This window comes from Gymnodraco acuticeps, unplaced genomic scaffold (genome assembly GCF_902827175.1).
Source record: "Gymnodraco acuticeps unplaced genomic scaffold, fGymAcu1.1, whole genome shotgun sequence".
In the NCBI taxonomy this organism is placed as follows: Eukaryota; Metazoa; Chordata; class Actinopteri; order Perciformes; family Bathydraconidae; genus Gymnodraco; species Gymnodraco acuticeps.
This window is the reverse complement of record NW_022992300.1, coordinates 492,903-506,587: the sequence shown is the minus strand read 5'-3', so window position 1 is coordinate 506,587 and position 13,685 is coordinate 492,903. Positions and strand designations below refer to the sequence as shown.

General features: G+C 41.4%; 2 protein-coding genes across 2 annotated transcripts; both read right to left on the bottom strand.

The window, feature by feature from the left end:
• On the bottom strand, positions 1-4,182 carry LOC117541002 (dual specificity protein kinase CLK2-like). The gene is made up of 11 exons (XM_034208035.1): positions 3,760-4,182; positions 2,989-3,079; positions 2,845-2,911; positions 2,654-2,770; positions 2,412-2,578; positions 1,980-2,074; positions 1,179-1,308; positions 1,016-1,098; positions 848-927; positions 675-765; positions 1-268 (listed from the first exon to the last, which is right to left on the bottom strand). The coding sequence occupies exons 1-11, from the start codon at positions 3,823-3,825 to the stop codon at positions 80-82; spliced, it is 1,176 nt and encodes a 391-aa protein (XP_034063926.1). The 5' UTR covers positions 3,826-4,182; the 3' UTR covers positions 1-79.
• Positions 4,183-4,688: 506 nt separating this feature from the next.
• LOC117541010 (meiotic recombination protein REC8 homolog) lies at positions 4,689-13,494 on the bottom strand. Its single transcript, XM_034208045.1, is given in 18 exon segments — positions 4,689-4,948; positions 5,181-5,290; positions 5,414-5,494; positions 5,964-6,051; positions 7,877-7,919; positions 8,047-8,249; positions 8,647-8,845; positions 9,412-9,586; positions 9,660-9,786; positions 9,875-9,953; positions 10,045-10,112; positions 11,044-11,107; positions 11,222-11,342; positions 11,433-11,508; positions 12,189-12,297; positions 12,299-12,332; positions 12,420-12,488; positions 13,364-13,494. Coding segments are annotated over 18 exon segments (1,806 nt in total). The 5' UTR covers positions 13,420-13,494; the 3' UTR covers positions 4,689-4,844.
• Between the last annotated feature and the right edge of the window lie 191 nt (positions 13,495-13,685).

Sequence of the window (13,685 nt, the reverse complement as noted above, 5' to 3'; positions counted from 1 at the left end):
GTAAATTGTCAACGGGGTGCCGGGGTCCCGAACGTCCCGATGGCCAGTCTGCCACTGGTCCTCGGGGTCTAGGGTCTGTTCAGGGTCGTCTGCTCGTATCACAGCTGTTCCTCCAGACGTGGCTCCGTCCGGAATGAAGGAGAGGCAGGAAGAAGGGGTGAGACAGGGCGGAGGACAGCGAGGTGCGTGTCGATGGCTCGTACTCCAGCATCCTCTCCAAGAGGAAGAAAAACTGGTGGTGCTCTGTCCCGTGTGAGGACAGGTACTTCTGGAAAAGGCATAGAGAGAAACAAGTCATAAGGGTATAAATGTACTTTCCATTTGTAAACCAACAAACTAAAACATTTGTATTGATTATAACCCACGTGATGTTATTTTTCACTGTTGTTTTCAATTATGATTTTTAATAGTTATAATTGACATGCATTATTAATTCATACTGGTCGTTGTTGCTGTAGTATTTACATTTGTATTCCTACTTATTCATGACTTTACATGTTTTATCCAAGTGTCTCCTAAGTGTGTGTCTGATTTTTTTTATCTCTGCACAATCCATATCTTTTTTGTTGCAGCATGTTCTAGGGTAGCTCCACATCATGCCGAAAGGTTGTGCTTCAGTGTGGAATGAAATGTGCTGAACAAAAAAGTGTTAGTTTGCCCCTGCCTCTGCTCACCCTTAATGGTTTGCACTTGGCTTTCACATAGCGCCCGGCCTTGGAGCACTCGTTCCAGTCGAGACGCCCTCGGTGGAAATACTTCTGCTTTCTGTGAAGAAAAAAAAGTGTTTGAAATGAAGTGAATTTTGTTTGCATGTGCGTTTGTGCAGCAGTGAAGAGGAGTGTGTTACCTAGTTTTCTGTATCATACTCTGAGGAAGTGCTCCCTGTATGCTCTCCATCATAGCAAGATGCTCCTTGTTGTCATGAGTCTAAAAGTGAAGATAATCATGTCAAAAAGATACAGAATTAACTATTTTTATCATGCTGTCATTTTACTAATATAATCATACATGTGACCTGGTACAGTGTGAAGCCTGCGTAATATTCAAACAGGATGCAACCGATACTCCACACATCACATGGGTGACTCCAACCCAACTCTGTGGGAGAGGGAACGGACAACACGTTCAAAGATAACTCCTGGGTACTCCCTGATTATTATATTATCCACATCTCTCACCCAGAATGACCTCTGGAGCTCGGTAATGACGCGTAGAGATGACGGTGGAGTGGTGCTCGTGGTCAAAGGTGGCGCTGCCAAAGTCGACCAGCCGCACTGTGGTGTCTTTTATTCTCCGCTCATTACACTTCTGGAGGAAGACAGAAAGGAAACAAGCCAACAGATCTAAAGGACTAAAGTTAAACTGTGCACACATACACTATGCTACAGGAACAGATTTACTACTGTACAAACAATCCAGCTGCTAAACTCGAGCTAATGACATTTGACCAACCTGTACTTCAAGCCTGTATATATGGGAAGCTTTCCTAAGTTAATACATGTAAGTTAAATTGCTCTCTCATCTCACTCTCACCAGGAAAGTGAAAAGGCCCTCAGCATTTTCCCCAAAATGTCTAACTTTTCTTGCATGGCTCACCAGAGGTTTTGTTACAACCTTTAAAATTGATATTTACGCTTATTTCCAGGTTCATATTTGTATGTTGAGCCTCTACTGTGACATGTTTACATGCTTTAATGTTCAAAATGTGTTTTTCCCTCTTTTCCCCAGAGTCTTTCAAGCTATATTGCAGCACTCAAAGATCTCACCAATTACCAAACAGGGTACAGGATTTATAAAAACACATTGTCCCACTTAGTTTAGCAAACACACTCTGGATAAACACAGGATCTGCTGCAAATTTTACATCAAAATGTGCAACAACAAAACTAATTTCAGGTTGCTCTGCCTGCATTTATCCCAGCTTGTTCAACATCCTTATTTTCTCTATCCCCTAAAGGTGCCAGCCTGCAGTTGTGTACCTTCTCAGCGTTGTATATGAAGCTGTAGTCAGAGATCACAAAGAGGATGTTCTCCGGCTTCAGGTCGGTGTGAGTCAGCTTGTTGTCATGGAGAACTGCAGTAGAGAGACAGAGAGGAAGATTACAGTCATCTGTCGAGCCAACTGTCTGAACAGTCTGTCTGAGTTTTTTCTTCACTGAAACAGACGTGATGGATTCGTAGGGGATAATAAATGTCAGTGACAAAGAAAGTGAGACATTTTATCAGACACCCACCCCTGGATGTTTGTCTACCCCTTTAATCTTGTGTGATGATGTAAATCAAAAACACTTCTATCATCTTCAGGTAAACATCTACCTCATCGGTGGGTGACATTGATTTAGCAGCAAGGAGGAAAAGCGGTGCGGTGGGGGGGGGGGGGGGGGGGGTGTGATGCTGCATGCTGCACTCACAGCTGACAGCGTGGCAGATCTGCTGGGCCATGTGTCGGATCTGGTTAATGGGATAAGGCAGGAAGTTGTTTGCCTTCAAGAAGTCGAAGGTGCTGAGAGACAGCAGCTCAAAAGAGATGCACACATGGCCGTAGTAGTCAAACCAGTCCAGCATCCGCACACAGTGACTGATGGGGAAATAAAACAATGAGATCATGTAGATGGATAAGACAGAAAAAGAGTCAAAATGACTAACTACTCACTTTCTGTTGTCTGGATCTCTCTCGCTGATCTTCTCCAGGACATTGATTTCCAGTTTGGCTGCCTCTCTGTATTTATCCAGGTTTTTAATGATCTTCAGAGCAATTTGACTCCCTCCTCTGTGTGTCAAAACAAATCAATGAACGCATGTTGCAGATCTGTCAAGCCTTCTTTATTAGATGAAGCCGGTTACCTGCTGTGGTCCGTGCATTGCACCACCTTCCCAAAGGTCCCCTCACCTAAAGTGTTGACTATCTCATCTGTGAGACAGATTGAGGCGAAATTAAAGCTGGAGCATTTTTACGACGGTTGCCAACACTTCCAAACTGATACCTACATCTGTCTTCCAGGACGTCCCCGCTCCTGTAGATCAGGTGGCCGTTCTCAGTGTCCCTCTCATTGTCGCAATCAGACTCGCTGCTTCTCCGCTGGAAACAAATTCAAATTCATGACGAGTGGAGTAAATATCTGGGCAGAGATCAATCTGCGTCAGTGCCTTTCTACACCGTTCAACTAAAGACTGAAACAGAGTGAGTGGCATTTGACCCTGAATGCCAAAGGTCATCAGGAGGATTTACACTCTGTCATCAGTGATACATTTAAACCTACATGAAGACAAACGTGCACGCAGTGAAACATATTCACATTGAAAGAAGCTTTATGTCGTGTATGTCTTAAAAACGGCTCTAAATTCAGACGCGATACATTTTTTAATCTCCAGTTTTCCAGCTTCTACATTAAGTTTGAGCCTAATGACCCAAGCTTGTTCCAAAGGAGGTTAATAAGAAAAGTCAACTGGCTTCTGCCCTCTTTGGAGGAGCAGAGGCTCTATTTCCATCGGCATTCTGAGACTGTTATTAATATCAGAAGCCCAGCATGTGCTGAGGAGACACTTATGCAGGACACGGGCCACGGAATAGACAGCAAGTGACACATGTAAACAGTCTGCACTGGATTTGTGGAGCTTAAAGAACGAACGATGAGTTCAACCTCACCACATAGTGCGGAGGATTTTCAAAGTCAACCATGATGATACAGAGGTGACAAAAGTGTGTTTGGAAAGAAATCGAAGCCAGCAAACTCAGGCACAGAAAATGGAGATACTCACAGAGAGGCAGAGGCATATACAGTCCAGAAATCCTTTATAGAGAGAGCACAGCTCTGTCTTTCCCATGATGCAGAAGGGCAGAGCTCCTCTGAGATGAGAAGAGCTTGAGTGGAAGAGAAGAGGATGGAGGGAGGTTGTAAAGAAAAAGGAGAGAAAAAGGTGAAGCAAAAGCACAAAAACTAGATCAGCAGGAGAGAAAAGGCACAAAGGACAGGACGGTACAAGTATAAAGCAGAACTGGCACAGTAAAACTAGAGGACTTGGAGTTGAGACAAAGTAAAATATAGCTCCCAATGCTGTCAGCAGAAACCAGATGCGAAAGTGAGACGCAACTGACAGGAGAGAAACTAGCTTAAGATACAAATCAAACAAAAGTGAACAAGAAAGTTGAAGCGCAATAGAAAATCAGAAAGCGCCAGACAGAAACGAGACAGGAGGACAGAGAGAGGGTGAGAAGAGAGCGCGCAGACAGATGCTAATAATACACTTTGGTCACAACACCCTGAGAAAGTCTTCAGAGGAGAATCAAGATGTGGTTTGGGGGAGGAGAGATCCAGTTTCACTCCACTTTACTCACTCTCCTCCTTGCACCTCCTTAACCCCCGCAACATGTTTTCCCACACCTGTCCTGCTATACATAAAACACATACCTTTAAATAAACAGTGCATGCTTTCTACACACAAATAACTGACACTGCTCTTATAAAGTTTTTATTTCGTAGTTCATGTTTAAAGGGTCACATTACTTGAACAATATGAGGTGTATCAAAATGTGAAAAATAGAACCATAAGAAATGTTAAAATACTCGTCTGAAATCTCCTAAACTTGATACAACGTGTTGGTCACAGCAACAAAGTGGACCAATGATTTGCATTTGGATATTTCATTACATGAAACAGCAGGTAAAAAGTGTTTTAAAAACCTGAATTATTCCAACCATTTTAACACAAATAACAAATCTCATGAAGTGATCAGTAACAAAACATTTGATTTCTATAAATATTTAGTATATTTGATATTTTTAAATACAATCTCTGATAAAAACGGTAACATCAAAAATATCCTTTACGTGATTGTGAACATATCACAAAGTTTGGCGCTGCTCCTCGTAGTTTAGTCCGGGGAATATCAAAATGTCTCCATAAGGCTCGTCCTGCTCTGCACGGACACTCTTGGCTGTTAAAGACTCTGCAGAAAACACAAACAACTCCACTGTAAATAAAACTAAAGTCTAACACAACTAGATCATATCAAAATCTCTCCATGAACCATTAAGTGATATTGCTTCTTCAGCTCAGCTCATCATAAATGCCACCTCCCTCAGCTTTGTGGATGAAACAGCTTCCTCTTGTGTTGATGAATGTAACAGAAACACAATTTCAACATGAGAAATGGGATGATTGACTAACTAACACCTCACCCAGCAGCCTCATGAAGCTTTTGCTAACAGTTCTGCGGTTTGCGTCTGGCGGCAGGAGAGAGGCAAACACCACGTGCCCCTCTTCATTCTCTGGGATATCGAACGGCAGCCTACACACACAAAAACACACGATCGTATTCTTATCTCCAAAGTGTTACTAAATGCAAAGACTGGGGAAAATCACCAAACAGCTTCAACTGAGTGAGTAATAGTGATGTGTTCAATGTCATTACCCAGGAGACTCTGCTGCAGCTCTCTCCAGGAGCTCGTCCACCACCTCTGGGATGTCCTTCAGGGACCTGGGGACAGTAGGCCTGAACACACACATGTGCACATAAACATTCATTTAAAGAGCACTCAGTGACTGAATGTACATGGCAAATTGTGTATTTTTTAAAGATCTAAACTGAAGTCTTTTGGATTCAAATACAGAAAATATTGGACCGTATACAATAAAATGGACGCAACTACAAACATGTCAGAGCTCTTGCAGCTCACTGATCAAATGTCCATATAGTGTATACAAAGGGCAGAGTAGAGGAGGACATTGAGGATATGGAGGATATGGAGGATATGAAATATAAACTCAAACGGCTTCCCATACTCCAGTCAGTGTAATATATGTAGCCCTTTTTTGACTGTCATGAATGTTTGGTAAAGATCTGGCTGAAGTTAGTGCCAAATGTGGTAATGTGTTCAATCTGCGGTATTTATTTTAACCCATTTACCTTCACATCGCTATGTGTTACCCATCCTTGCTGCACTCACATCTTCGGTACCTACCCTTCTTTCTCGGGTGAGAACATGGGGGACATGTCTCTGATTCGAGACATCTCCCTTTGGTCAGATCTCTCCAGCGTTGTATCAGGGTCTGATAAACACACACACCATTTTAGATATTATATTAGCTTGTATTCGTTCCCTGTAGGCTTGCCTACATGCCTACATGCCTATCCCCCACCTCTGAACCCCCCCCCTCACCCCTGGGAGGACACAGACTAGGGCCCCGTTTACATGGAGACGTTTCTATCGTATAGAAAAAGGGGTGTCACACTCAATTTCAACTCGGGCCATATTAGCATCATGGTTGCACTGAAAGGGCCAGTTCTATATATAAGACTATATGAGAATAATTATATAAATATGTAATATATATAAAATAATGTATTATATAACATTATTGCCTCTGCATTGGATTATTATCGGATAGGGTCTACGGACTACGTCTGAAAGCAGAAGTCTAGGGCAAACAATTGCAAGTCTCTTCAGTGCGCATGTCACAAAATTATTTGAAAAGAAAAGTCAAATTCTGGAAAAACTAAAAAAAATAAGTGACATTTTGGGAAAAAAAGTAACGTTTTGAAAACAAAAGTCAAATTCCGAGAAAAAATGTCTAATTTGAGATGCATTGTGGGACATGAAATGAAGTCGCAGGCCAGATTTGGCCCCCAAATCCGTAACCGTATAATAAACATATTATATTCTTTGCAAGCTCTTGTGGGGCCACATGAAATGAAGTTGCGGGCCGGATTTGGCCCCCGGACCTTGAGTTTGACAACCCTGGTATAGACGGTTCGTTCACACGAGGCCGTAACAGAACTGCAGAAACGGACCCCTCAAACGATAACGGGTTCCCAAGGTGGGTAGATCTGTGGACGGAACGCTCTGGGGGGCCAAACGGCTCCGTGTGTACGCCCTATACGCCATAGCCCCGCCTCTCCCCACCTTTCCTGCTCACCCGCCAACAACAACAACCGAGTGTTTTCGAGCCAGGTCCCGGTGTTGTGCCGAGTTATGCACCCCCGCCCTGAAATGCACCCCTTGTCACGGGAACGCGCATTTGAAAATGAAACGTTTACACCTTAAAATAATGCTTAAAGCGTCCAGGGTTGTTTTAATGGTAAATTTTCAGACTGTGAGTCGTTTAGTGGCAGCTCATATAGTCTGGATTCTTGTGGTTAAACTTTTCGCTCCGTATTTTGATGGTTGGGGTGTCGAATCCTGGATTTTGCATTCATTCGTCACTTCTTTTTCAGTTATTTTTTTATTTAATATATGTTTTTTATTTAATTGTGTCTGTATACGCATGCTTTAAAATGTATTGTATAATTTCACATATTTGTCATATAATAATCAAAATATATATTTACAAATGTTACATAGTCTTTGTCAGCATATTTTTGCATTTTAAAGATTACTCTTTTACCTATTTGTGTTAATTATTCGGGTCTAAATGAGCTAACAGATTTTTACATCAAGTGCTTGAGGGTGGGATTAATAGAAACGTTTTTATTTTGAGGGGTGCTTTTTATGGCAGGCCTGGTTGCCACAATATGCACCCCTTGCTATCTTACATAATAAAAGGGTCACATACATGAAACTTGCTCCATTTATTGGTACTAGTCCTACAACTATACCCTCAAAAATGCTTAAGAATGGGATCAATAGAAGCATCTTTTTTGGGGGGGGGTGCATTTCACAGTGGGGGTGCATAATTCCGCACAACAGTTGTGCGGTCTTGTGTGGACGGACACGTTTATTGAGCCGATTGCGTGTGAACGGAATACTTTTTTGATATCGAATTCGGTTCAGTTTCCGTGTAAATAGGGCCTAGGTCGCGCTAAAAGCAACTGATGTGGACACACACTTCACACCCAGCACACTTTCATGTTTGTTTTGTTTTACACAATGTTTACCTGAAAATCCGTTCATCTCCAGGTCTACCACATCTCGGCGGAACTGTATTCACACACAAAAACACACACACACACACACATTACTTAATCTTCTCCCTACACAAAGAGGCTTCACAGTTATTGATCCCATAGTCACACACACAAACAAACAAATAAACATTCTTCCACACCTCACTATAGGGGCTGAGGGCAGCACCTCCATCCTTTCCTTCCCGTGCTTCCACCTCCTCTGCCGCCTCCACCATCGCATGCTCTCTCTCCTTTTCGGAGTCGTTGGACTCGGGCCCTCTCTCCCCGACCTGCAGGTCCGAGCCTGAGAGAGGCGTGATGGTCGCAGCCTGTTTCCATAGTAACAGCAACTCTTCAGGCAAGGCTGCGAGGTGGAAAATAAAATCAATGTAGATTTTTGAAAAAAGGTAACATGTATCACAACTTCAAACAGCAGTAGTTGCAGATGTGCACGAGCAGAATTGAAGTGACAAAAAACCCTCACTTCATATAAAAAATGTGTATAAAAATGTAATAGATATCACCATCAATGAAAAATAATATGACTTAAAAGAAGCTGTTAAAAGTAGTTAAACATATTTTAAAATTGGTGCCACTGTTGTAATACAGTATACAGGAAGTCTTCTGAACTGTTTTATGGCAAAAAAAACAACAATTTGTTTTACAGTGTAACACAGGAAGAAGGCTGTTCAGTGTTTATGAGGAACATGGTTTTAAACACTGGTGTGAAATCAGATTTGTATTCAAGGATTGTTACTGACGTGTGCAGGGATTATTGAAGAGCTCAGCAGCAGAGGGCAGCCTCTGAGAAGGCGGCTGCAAAGTAAGACGAGGTCCGGTCTCAATATGAGGGTCGTTGATCTGCTCCTGCTGGACCTGCTCTGGGATCTGCGTCTCCGGGTCGAAGAAGATCAGCTGCCTCTTCCTCGTCCTCATCTGCACCTCTGGAGTGGGCACATCCTGGGAATGGGAGGGATGGAAATCAACCCTAACTTTCCTCCAGCTGTTAAAGGCATTTCATTGAATGTCTCTCTAAAATGAGAACAGCCATTGGGTTGCCAGGTTGGGAAAAATCCCTTTTTGATGACATTTATTTATCCTAGCAGCTTAAATGTAATTTGTGTTAATGTTGTGAGTTTATCAGGAGACCCCGCCAATAGACATTTTACCATTAGACCACAATCGATTTAAAAACTATTTATTACCAAATTCAAGAGCGGGCTAGTCTTGTTCAAGAAAAATAAACTTTAACAATTCAATAGAGATTTCCCAAATAAACCTGCTTTGACTTTTTAAATATTGATTTAGGCATTCTAATACAAATTGAGGCCTTATTTAGAGATGACTGACTTCAGTGCCTTTTAACATTTCCAAAGGATCTACAGGAACCATGATGATACCAATTCCCAGAAATCAATGGATACCGTTCTAAAAACAATACTGTATTTGAACAAAAAAAGGAGGAAGTTTGTTCTAAAAACACTTCCTGCACGGATGTGATTGCACGAAAACCCAAAATCTGGCACCTTCAACTGTAGAGATGGTCTTTGACGTTTCTCGGCTGCATGTGGTGGGGAGGGGAGGATGGGCACAGAGGTGGGGGTGTGCAGGTGTGAAGGGGATGTGGGCTTCTCCCCGGACAGGCCTGGATCTTCCTGAGGCAGAATGACGTCCTCAGTGGAGAGGGTGGGGTGCAGTGAGCTGACACAGAGAGAAGCAGTGTTATTGTGTGGCTCTGTGGGTTTCTGCTGACGTTTCCATGGAGATACTTTACTCAATAGTGGAAGCTGTGAAATCTCTTGTTGTCTTTCCCTCCAGGTCTTCTTCTCTCAGATCCCTTTCAATATCCATCTCTTGATCTCCTGGCTGCATTCCTTGCTCCAGTATATCAAAATCCTCACCTAGAAAAAGTCAAAGAAAGAAAAACCATAACTACCTTATTGTCACCCTTCTCTTGCTGGAAAAGGAGCTCCTAGTTTCGCAACGCACCTTCTGGAAAGTGACCTGTCTGGGCCATGAGGATGTCAATCGTATCTGGGTGCTGATCAACCAGCTCCATGCCCTCGAACTAGCATTCAGTAGAATGAGAAGAAGAATTAGATGTAGGTGAAAACCCGCAAAAAAGGTGAAAAGTGTATGTACTGCGTTTGACTCGGTACCTCTGCGGGAGGGATGGCGATAGGCTCCCTCTCTCTCAGGGTGATGGTTTCTGGGAATGCAGTTATGGCTGGGGGAAATATGATTGACATGTGTTAAAAAAACAACATTATTTCACAGCCACACAAACAAGCAGGAGAGGACACAACTTCTCAAGCTGAAATGAAAGTGCTCTCTTATGTGAAGGTGAAATGTGGCTACACAACATTGTGTGGCCCCGCATCATGGCCTCGGCTGATGAGGAGGATGTTGTTGTTGAAGGCAGTCGGCTCTGATGAGACCCACAGTGTCTCTCTGTGCCTTCTGCTCTGGATATCTGCTTTTTTATCATTATCTGAGCTCCGTCTATTCCTGTGACCTGTTGGTATTTACACTCTGACATACTGTACAGTTCTTGGCATGCTTTGTATGTCTTTCTGTAAAGCTGACATTTAATTAACGCTGATGATAACCAGGACAGGCCTTGTGTATTCTCCTGATATAGCATTTCAAACATGTTTGCCTTAATGATGTGTTTCTAGTTTCTTATCTGTTCTTGTCTAAATGATACAGCATGTATTCTTGCTTTTATGGCTATCTGTTTTAGTTGTGTCTGCATTTATTGTACACATCTCTGCATCATTCGGTTTCTTCTTCAACATGTTCCCCGAGGTTTCTAATAAAAGTAAAACAGGAAAAAAGTGTTTTAGGAGTTTACGGCAATTGTCCGGGTGCAATTGAAAGATAAGTGTGATGTATATTTTGCTTTAAGTAATCAAACTTTCTCTTATTCTTCTATTATAGTATTTATCTATCAGCTCAAATTAGACCAAATGAGCCCTCATTAAGTAATATTTCTCTATTATTTTAGGAATAATATCACATTTACTAGTTTGTATGGTATATACATCACTCTAAAAGTTATTTTCTACAGAACATATTCTATTTTCCGCTGATGCAAAGACAAAATGCCCTGTAGACATGTTTATTTTAATGTCCGTCAGCACATTGAGCCATCTTACCGCTATTTTGTTCAGCAGCAGCTGGAAGCTCAGGAGACCATTCCCTCTGATACTCTCGACCCATCTGAGAAATACAACATAATACACACAGTACACTTATTTCATTCATACAAATATTTAGATGATTTCAACTTTACCTTCCCGTACAAGTGTTACATCTCCTTCCATATTTGGGTACCTGTATCAGTGTGTTGGGACTGGGCATGGCTTCCCTCATGAACATCACTCCGAACAACGGGTCCAGAGCTCCTTCTGTGTCCTCCATGAGACTCAGGGCATCTGGGAAGTCCAACGCTTGTCTGGGAGAAAACAGGAAGTCCAGAAGCAAGAAACAGTTTTTAGTTTTAGTTTGTAACTGCAGATTCAAAACTTTGAGTACCTGTTCTCACCTGCTGGGCTCATCCATGTCAATTATCTGGGACGACCTCTGTTTCAACAGCTTCACCAAAACAGACTGAAGCTCCTCTGGAAGAACATCATTTCATAGTCAAAAACTGAAACTGTTGATGTCTTTTGATCACATAGACACTTGAGAAACTTAAACAATTGAGCCAAGATAGCGTATAATGCTCTTTGGCATGGAAAAAAGGGATAAACAGTTAAATTCCCCTGAACAACTTTCTTTACAAAAATGTCTTTACAAAATCAGCTAGTGTGTGTGATCTTCTTTTGATACAAGGTTTGTAACCTCCTTCATATCATTGATCATTGCTGGAAATTGTAAAGTAGATTTACTCATACAGGGCGTGTGCGTTGGTGCACACATAAACAGAGTAAGAGGAATAAGGTAGCAAGAAATGGGGGCAAAAAAAACTACATGAAAACTATTTAAAAATAAATGTTGCTGAAATGTACATGACACATAAATATAAAAAATATACAAAAATGTAGGTTCAACAATAACATGAAAAGTTACTCTGAAGAAAAAAAGATGTGCAGTGTATCAGAATTTAAAGTAAAATAATCTGTGCTGTTTTGAGACAGCAGAAATGTGCAGAATATACAGAGGAACGTCCATGGATCGCAGCATTTTCTATTGATGTGCGTTAAATGTAATGCATAGTGTTGGGAGCGGTTAGGGGTGTGTGTCAGTGGGGGTCCCGGGCTCTGTTGGTGAGGACAGTGACTGTCTGTTGATAACTTACGCAGCAGGAGAGCACACTGACGGTGGTAGACGAGGATGACGCCGTACTGGAGCTGGGAGGAGAGGTAGAGGGAGAAGCGAGGCCGAGGCAGGCCAGGCTGAGGGGGGGGGCACTCGCTGCAGCACGTAGCTCATGATGTCATCACTGTAGGGCATTAGCTTTATTGTCACTGCATATACTCACAGTTCACCCAATTATAAAGAGGTGACAATGAATAAAATATCTTCTTACCAGGTGCGTATCACGTTGACTTTAAGGAAATCCCGGCGGGGAATTTTGATTCCTTTTGTAGCCACCAGCCTGAAATCAACACACATTTATTTATTTATAATTATATTTATAATTTGTTTTTCCATTCACTTTAATATTGTGTTAATGTTGGTTGTCTTTTTTTAAATCTGAATTATTGTCTATGTGAATAAAGCTCATTTGAATTGAAAAATGTTTAACACCAGAAAATAAAAGGAGGGTGTTATATTTGTATCAATATGCCTACACGCGTTTTTTTCTCCCTTTGTCATAACACAACCTTTGACCTCCATCTTCAAAGCTGTTGTCTTTTGTAAAAAGTCACTTCAAAGGCTCACACTGTACAGTAGAGCAACAGTGTCTCTGTTGCCAGGCAGAAGTGATATTTTGCCGCCCATGCACCTGCACCGCGGGCTTTGTTCTTTACCGTACATGTGCAGTTGTTAAGGCATTTTAGTTTAGAAGATGGAGGATCAGAAATCCAGGTTTTAAAATGGTATACAATTTAAAAAATAAAATAAAAAGTAGTGCGTCGGTTGTAGCCGCAGGACTTTTTTTTCTTTTTTTAAACGTATACAGAAAGTAAACCAACGCAACATACTGTAGAATAAACACTTACAAATATTCAGTTTGCTGTTTGACTAGGCTACTACTGATAAGTGGCCTTCACTTAAAAACATAAAACAAAGATTGGGGGAAAGTGTTACATTTAATTCTTAACCTATATATTTAGTTTGTTTAAAGGACTCATTAGAATGATCAGAACCGGAGTAAATCTACAACATAATTCTCTGTCACAAATGTATTTCTATCAACCACTACAAAAAACGGGTCGATACTGTAGTTAATACCCCTTTGAGAAAAACTACCTCCACTACCTTAACTTTTCATCGATTTAAAATAGTGAGAAAAACCTTTTTACTCACCAGATTGTAGAGAAACATCCTGAATGACGCTTCAAGACGGTGGGGTAGTAAAACATTTTAGAAACACTTTCGGGAAATAAATAAAATAGCTGGTAAAATGCAGATATAACTCCACTCTATAGCAGGGTCACTAGATACTGTGGGACAGAAAATGATTGTTGTCGGCTTGTTTATTTTTAGGAATGAAGCCGATTGGTCAGTCCCAATGTGAGTAATGAAAATAAAGTTTGATATTGGCCCCAGTATTTTAATGCATAATGTAATATACGTGTATTACATATGCATTAAAATATTGGCATAAACATTTTCTCAAGACGTTTGT

Bases quoted from the DNA above. Each gene is read 5' to 3' on its own strand.
- LOC117541002 (XM_034208035.1), bottom strand. From the start codon at position 3,825: ATGGGAAAGACAGAGCTGTGCTCTCTCTATAAAGGATTTCTGGACTGT. The intron at 2,579-2,653 runs GTGAGTAGTTAG...TTTCCCCATCAG, and splicing joins AGAGATCCAGACAACAGAAA to TCACTGTGTGCGGATGCTGG. The intron at 1,309-1,979 runs GTACACAACTGC...GTCTTCCTCCAG, and splicing joins TCATATACAACGCTGAGAAG to AAGTGTAATGAGCGGAGAAT.